The 8,053-nt window shown below is 37.0% G+C and overlaps 1 protein-coding gene across 1 annotated transcript; it reads right to left on the bottom strand.

Moving 5' to 3' along the window:
* Positions 1–712: 712 nt before the first annotated feature.
* Positions 713–7,154, bottom strand: LOC133324631 (DNA polymerase alpha catalytic subunit). Its single transcript, XM_061533465.1, has 7 exons — positions 7,128–7,154; positions 6,868–7,062; positions 5,772–6,808; positions 3,179–5,183; positions 2,560–3,118; positions 1,004–1,476; positions 713–931 (listed from the first exon to the last, which is right to left on the bottom strand). The coding sequence occupies exons 1-7, from the start codon at positions 7,141–7,143 to the stop codon at positions 726–728; spliced, it is 4,491 nt and encodes a 1,496-aa protein (XP_061389449.1). The 5' UTR covers positions 7,144–7,154; the 3' UTR covers positions 713–725.
* Between the last annotated feature and the right edge of the window lie 899 nt (positions 7,155–8,053).

Here is an 8,053-nt window from a genome sequence, read left to right as displayed (position 1 = left end):
GTTTTCTGTTAAGCTACCAACGTGTGTTGTAAAAACATTGACGGCAACGTATTGTTTATGTTTGTGTGTTTTTTGTTTATCTTTTAATATTGTTTTTTTTTTTGTTTATTTGTTTTATAGTTAACAATAAAGTATTTAACTTCTTGAAGTCGCATTACCTAAGAATTATATGTGACGAATTACTTTTTTTAGAATTTCAACAAAGAAGATAGTTTCATTTCAATGTCAATAGGGAATGGATGATAATGAAAATGTGTACTACAAATAAAAATATGATTGCCAACAATTGGTGATAATGATATCAAACAAATGTATGAATATTAAACATTTCGTAGATTTAGCAACATGGTCACCGAAAATAATTGTACATGTTAGGTTATTTACAAATATTTTAGTCGTACAAAATTTTTTAGTTGTACAAAATATTTTAGTTTGCAAATATTTTAGTTGTAGAAAAAAATATGTCCGTCATTCGTCTGCTTATATCATTCCTGATCCCATCAGAAACCCAAGAAAAAAGCAATAATTTTTTTGTTATTGTACACTGTAAATATATTTCAATAAATTTGATTTTGGTAATAACATGCATAAAATTAGTGCTGTTATAAATATTTAAACACTCTCTTTTTACAATTTCTATGGACTACTGATATGAATGATAATAAACATGTAAAAGAAACACCTCAACAATTGGCGCTGCTTACAGATGAACACTTTCCTACAAACTATATATCATCCAATGTGGCTGCAACCTGTACCGTTGGCATATCGATTTTCTTTTGAGGTATAATTTCATCTTGATGCAATGGTTTCCAACCGGCAAATAGTTTCGACAGGGCAATAGTGCAATATGCGGATTTCTCTAATTGCTGATCAACCGTTTCACGTAACACGTGATAAGCTGCGGAAACCTCAGGTGATATGGTAACATCTAACAACGAGAGAATATACATTAAAATTACATCATCTATTAGCTGCTACTATGCAACTCCATCGTACTTACTTTTATGCTGATGTTTTGACAAATCAAACATATATTGGAAGTAACTTAACTGATCATAGAGATCTCTTTCGGTATATTGCCGCACCAGTGTACCATTTTTACAGCGCATGCAAACGGGACGACGACCACTGGTCACGTGTGTATAACAGCGAGTATTTTGATTACAGGCCGGATCATCGCACACTAACCAATTCTGATAGAAGCGTGTAATAAATGAACGCATACTAAGTATTAATTGATTACGTATGGCTATGACATATTGATACGGTCCAATGGAACAATCGGGATTCGAGCATTTTTGCAGAACAGCTTCATAGGTATTACCAGCAGATGGTTTAAATGCTGCCGCCACAATATTTTCAGTTTTGCAACGTACACATATGAATTTGAATTTTTCACAGGCACGATATTTTTGTAAAGTGCTCTTGACCAAAGACTCGCCAGTGGAATCGACGGCACGCTCTTCATAGGTTCTGGAAATAAATACATTGATAAATATAAATAGTTATAAAGGTGTCTGTAAAGAATCACAAGATAATCAAAATTTATCTGAGAGCAAACAGTGTTTACCAAGCTGGTGACTGTAAACAACAAAATCTATGCCAATAAAATCCCATCAAATCAGTAGATGTCCAATCAGGATATGTTCTGTTTCGAAGTCCTTCGGATATTCCAACGACCTAGGCAATTTTATATCACCGAAATTGACTGCTTTATATCGAAAGTTATTTCACCAAACCCGGCATGTTCCGGGAATGGATAACCTGGCTGAAGTCCTCATTTGTCTATAGGAAGCTACATCATTTTCAAAGCATGAAAATGAGCTTGAGCCACTAAAGTCAGACAAGGTTGCCAGCAAATGTGAATCACATTTTTACCTACAGTAGCAAAGACTTTTGTGGTCATATTCCTCCCCAGCATCGGGAAAAGTTAAACAGATGCAGATAATTAATATGGCTTCCACGCACATAAGTTAAGAACAGGTCGAGATTTGTAATTTTATAATAAATTGCGTTTTTAAAAACCAGTCGTACGTGAAGGTTAAACAAGCTTTAATTGCAAACCCCATAGACGAGGTGATATCTTCGGAAAAGTTTAACCTATACCTTTCGGCATTTCACACCTTTTAACATCACAACGTTGGGTCCTAACATTAAAGTCGTGTGTTATATGTTTATATTCCTATCTCATCTATATAATACCCTTCTTCCAATTGCTACGACATGAAATGTGAAGATGAGAATGTCACTGAAGGTGGTGGTCTGAGGACATACAATTCCGACCACCAACTAATACAGTTCACCAGCATTTTTAACTCGTTCTTGCAAATCAATTCTTCCAATCTTCCCTTAAGTTAGCATAGTAATATGCTTTCGTAGCAACACCTGCATAGGTGTTTCAGAGAGTCATCCTAATCATACAACTCAATTACATATGTCCTTAAGCAAAAAAGAAATATCTTAAGAAATTTATAGAAACAGCTCTCAACTAATTTGGATGTAGCGTCATGACAATATAAAAAACTTTACATAAGCTATTTGCCTTTGCTATCTTACCTCTGAACTTGTGCTCTAAATTTAGTTGGATCCAGACCCAAACACTCAGCCACACGACTTGCATCTGTTCCATCCAACACCTCAACCATACGCGTTACAACCGGATGAATTTGCGATGATAGATAATAGTCGGTATCCAATTTTAATGTTTCACTACCCTTTAACTCATCCAAATGGTATGCCCTTTGTGTGGCAGCATTCGACGTTCCATCCTGACATATAACATAATCGACCATATCGCCTTTTTTATATCGGCGATTACGAGTTTTATTCATACGCAATGCAACTTGAACATGAGGTTGAGTTGAAGAGTTGTTAAAATCAGTTGGGGCTTTAGACAATTGTTTGGTAATCACAAACATTGGCAGGGGAACATCACCGGCTAATATTTGATCGCGTACCTTTTCCAAATGTGAATGCACCGCATCAAGTTTATCATCAAGTTGTTTATCCGATAACACTTCATCGAGTATCACTTTACCAACCATAATTGCAATTTGAGACCAATCACGACGTACAATATCCAAACCTTTGTGTTCCTGTTCCTTTTTCAATTCACCTGCAATTCACAAAGCAGATGTAAATATGCGATTATCGACAACCTATAATAACTACTAACCCTTTGCTGTCTTGACAACTTTAACGGCTGCATATTTCTTCTTTTTCAGCAACAATAGACAGCTGAATACACCATCAATATCCAATTCCAATTGTTTGTATAATTTATTAACACTCTGCTTAATGCCGCTTCCGATTTTAAATACCTGATCATAGTCGGTGATGTTGGTATTAACCATAATGGAATCTGTATCACCATAGACGACTTCGTAGTTCATTTTTTGTACCAAAGATTTGGTATTCATGAGAATTTCACGACCTTTTAGGGTAACCAAAGCGGCCAAATGCTGAGCAAAGAAACGCGAATGGGCAAAACCCAAACAACCGTACATGGAATTGGCCGTCAATTTCAAAGCCATTTGACGGATGTGATATTGCATTTGCAATTCGGGTGAAAGATCTGGTTGAGCCATTAGCTTTTTAACTTCACGACGTGATTCGACCAAACGCCTCAATTGTTGCGGCAATATACCGGGTTCCAGCGACGATTCCGGTAATTGTGGTACATCCTCCGGGTTGTATGGTTGTTGAACTGTGGTAAAACAAATGTTATATTCCTGTATAATACTCGGATATAGAGAATTGAAATCCATCAATAGAATATATTTGTCATAAAGACCGCGGATGGGATCCAACACCAAACCACCGGAATATGCAGCTTTTTTACGTCCACCGCCTGCAGCAGACGTGGCATTGGCTGTTGTACTATCTGCATCCATGGACTCAGAGTCAATGGTTGTGTTGTTGAATTCCCTTTTCTTCTTATCGGGTACTATGTAATTCTTTTCCGTGAAGGCATGCAACAGCAAATATTCATTACGTTCCGATCGACCCGATTGTAGAGTACGAGTCATAATATTACCACAAATATTGGTTATTTGCAGAGCCAATGGCATAATATTCAAATCGCACATTAGCCTTAAGATGAATGATGCATCCTGCATGGTTAGGGTTACCAATTTTATAACACCATCACCAGTTTCAAACATTTCCAAGAGATCTTCTTCGTTCACTTCCATGCGATCATTTTCTTTGATTTTCAAGACATTTTGGCACAGAGTTTGTAAATCGTAGGATCTGGATCGTATACATTCCTCGGCGGAACGTTTCACATCACAAACCATACGACCTATAAAGAAATCCAACATTTTCTTGCCGAATGCTTGAGACATACGCAGACGGCCCAATCGAGACCATTGTGGTATTTTCAAAGTGACAATACGATCAGCTATAACATCCAGTTGACAATCCAGTGCATCGTGTGTCACAATGAGATCGGCATCAATTTGTTGATATTGAGCCAAGAACCAACTGAGCAAAGCCCTTTCGGAGTCATGTTTGAAGATCTTGGTGGCGTTGAATTTGGTTAACTTGGCATTCAAATCAAATGGCCAAGTGCACATTGCAGGTCGAGTAAGGCCGCACATATGTTTATTGAATGGCGGATTTGGTGGTGGCTTATCAACTTGAAAACGATTGTGAACCAACATGGATATCATGCATATTTCATTTTTCAGCGTTTTGCTATTAAGCGATGTGCGTACATTTAACGTTAGCAGAGTAATGGGTGGTGGTGGCACTGGCTTGGGGTCTTCAGTTAGTACCACAAACTTCGGTTCACTAACGGTAACATCAATTTTACACCAACTCATCGGTGCAGGATTTACTTTGAATTGTTTCAAATTTAACCAACAAGGTCCCTTTATTTTACGATCCAATATAAATCTTTCCAGAGATGTGGTATTTGTACCGAAAATATGAGCAATGGAATTATATTTAACTTTAGTATTTGGTGGAGGTTTCTTGCCATCGTAATGCACTTCCATATAATCGCATTGTTGTGGTACATCAATTCCTATCGAATGATATGCAAAATTCTTTGTTACTTTGCGTGAACGAAACTCGCCAAGTTTCAAATCGTTCGATATGGTTTCATCGAATTCTTTATACAAATCTGCCAGTGTGACTTTTTGTTTCGTTGGTTCCTTGGTGATGGGATCCAAAAGCTAGAATTATAGATCGAATAGAGTGAATTAAATACATATTGAAATCATAAAATAAGGAAAAACTTGACTCCAATTCTAACCACACAAATATTTTTAGTGCTTATCAGGACAACTCTGAATAAACATTTCGTATGATGTACCGATATAGGTCTCCTACAGAAATAAATAGACGTATGTGACCGATATTCAATACCGACAAATTACAGGTCCTATGTTTCGAAAATGAGGCTATGACCTTCAAAATATCAGTCGAGACTATTACATAAGAGCCATGTCAAATCATATACGAACATTAAAATAACTTAATCGACCGAGCATGTCATATCAACTACCCTGATTTTACCTAATATTAAAGACTTGCGTAGAGAAATTTTCCTCTCTAAAAAAACAGGAATGCCTAATTACATCCTTTTTAAATCGAATCGAATCAAAATACCGAAAATGTGATGGCAAATTTCATGGAGCTTTACCAAAGCGAGCTCCAATACCAACATTCTGGTGTATTAGCGATGGATGCGCAAAATATCAAGGCTCTATTTTAAATATTGCAAGCTCTATCGTAATATGCAAAGACACAATTTTACTTACATATTCTCTCGGCAGTAGATATATAACCCGATCAATTTTCTCCACCCGTACACTAATCGATTTACCCTCTTGGGTACGACCAAAGAGAAAAACTTCACCTGGACGACGTAATGGATCTTCCCATGCTTCCCAATACCAGAAACGTAAATTCTCTTGGGCACTCAAGGCATCTGTGCCATTAGTTACCGGAGCAGATGTCAGTTCTTCATTAAAATCATCCATTTGACAAATATTTTCCCAATTATTGAGTAATTTTTGCATATCTTCCTCGGGAGTTGGAGCGGGTACTTTTGTTTTTGTGGGCGTTTCAACGGTTTTGGTAGATCCAACAGTTTTCTCCAAATCAAATTGATTTTCATCATCCTGTAAACAACTGAAATCCATATCATCATCTGGTATAACAGGTTCCTTAGAAGATGATGCGACAGCGATTTCTTCTTTTTCTTTTGGAACAGATTTTAATTCTTTAGTGTTTTCTTTATTCTCTTCTTTGGGTTCAACTACTTTCGTTTCTTGTTGTTTTACGACAGTTGCAACCGGTGCTGTGGAAGTTTTCGGTTTTTCTTTTGGTTTTGATTTAAGAATACTATCTAGTAGTTCATCATCACTGGTCTCTTTAGTCTTCTTTGACGACTCTTTCATGTTGATGTTGTTGATGAAACTGTTCATATACTCCTTGGCCACAGCCGCATCTGATTTTCTGGCATTGGTAACAATACGGGCAGGGGCAATTACTTTTTGTGGTTTGGCTGCTTCATTGGAAGTTGAAGCGTCTTTGGGTTTGTCTTGCAGCTCACCCAAGATATCGTTCAAAATGTCATCATCTTTAATTGAAGTTGCAGGTGCTTTTTTAGGTACAGCATTGCTGAAGAGATTTCGTATGGAACCTTTGCCTTTGGCTGGTTTATCACTTTCCCGTGGACGTTTCTTGGCACCTTTCTTTTGATCTTTAGATGTCTTGGCGGCACCATCATCATCTGAATATTCATCCTCATCTTCGAAAAAGTCACGACCATCTTCGGCATAGCCGGTGCCATCTAAAACAATGCCGCTTTATAGATTAAATACATTCGGTAACGCATATCCGCAGACTTACCATCTTCTATCCAATCATCACCATATAATTCCTTTGCTTTCTTTGCATATTCACGTTCATCGACTATTTCATATACACTATCGACCTCCTCTTCAACTTCATACTTATGTTTGCTACCTTTTAATTCTTTCAGTTTGGCCAGGGCAGCAAAACGACCTGCCTTATCAACTTTTTGCCTTTTTGCTCGTGGCTCACCTAAGGAGGGGGACAAATGAGAATATTACATTTTGGACAAATTTTTTGTTTAGTGGATTAGTTACATGGTGAGTCCGCCATTGTAGAAGTAAAATATTTTAAAATGTGTTTGTAAAATTTGTTAAATTGTAAAAAAGAACAGATCAGCAAAAACGAATGCTTGCGATGCAAATAAACTCTCAAGTTTGCAAACTTGGCGGGAAATATGACAGCGTCTAACAACTCGCAGAATGTGACTGGTCGACTGCAGACACATTTAAAAACGTTCCAACTGTTACGAATGGGATGTGATATGACAAAATGCCCGATAAAGAAGAAGTCAAAAATGAAGACGGAGAATTTACGAATGAGGTGGGAGGGAGACAAAAAAAGGAGCTCATTTGTTTACGAATGAGAATAAAACAAATGTCAAAAGATCAACAGGGTTGTATTTGATGTCAGTGATGTCAACACGAACAACACGTGAATTAATGAGTTATTGGCGATTTTTTTATGAAATTACAGTTTTGCGGTAAAATTAGTAAAAACAGTCGCTACTCAACATATGTTGATGCTAGACTGCTTTTTCAACCCGTCTTTCGCTATTCCGTCGTTTCTGTTTATAAACAACAAATACACGGTTCTGCGCGCTTTTTGTTATTGCTTAGAACATTTCTCATTCCTTTTGGAACTGGAAATATTTCTTTTTCTTCGACGAATAAAATCAATTTGTAATTGATATTGTTTTCAGATTAAAAATGGATGCGGATGGGGAACCGCCCCCACAACCACCTCAAAAGCCTCTTTGGGATCCCAATAAAAGACGAGCCCATCTTATTGCTAATCAAAATAAAAAATTTATTAACAACGAAGGCCTTCCAATAAAAAATCAAAATGGCAATGACAGCTCCATTAGCAAGTCGGATGAGTCTGGAAATTCTGACGGCAAAGAAAATACAACAAATCCAACAATGTTATACCCAAGCAATCATCCTGGGCCCTTTTATGTCAT

This window comes from Musca vetustissima, unplaced genomic scaffold (genome assembly GCF_032173495.1).
Source record: "Musca vetustissima isolate MV318-11 ecotype Yass unplaced genomic scaffold, APGP_CSIRO_Mvet_v1 utg19773, whole genome shotgun sequence".
NCBI lineage: Eukaryota > Metazoa > Arthropoda > Insecta > Diptera > Muscidae > Musca > Musca vetustissima.
Note: the sequence above shows the minus strand (reverse complement) of the source record. Positions and strands in the feature narration are given on the sequence as shown.

What these genes read in the sequence shown, in the direction of transcription:
- LOC133324631 (XM_061533465.1), bottom strand. An exon ending in TGATGATTGGATAGAAGATG is followed by an intron (nt 6,809 to 6,867) that starts GTAAGTCTGCGG and finishes GCATTGTTTTAG; the next exon opens with ATGGCACCGGCTATGCCGAA. An exon ending in AGTTGTCAAGACAGCAAAGG is followed by an intron (nt 3,119 to 3,178) that starts GTTAGTAGTTAT and finishes TGTGAATTGCAG; the next exon opens with GTGAATTGAAAAAGGAACAG.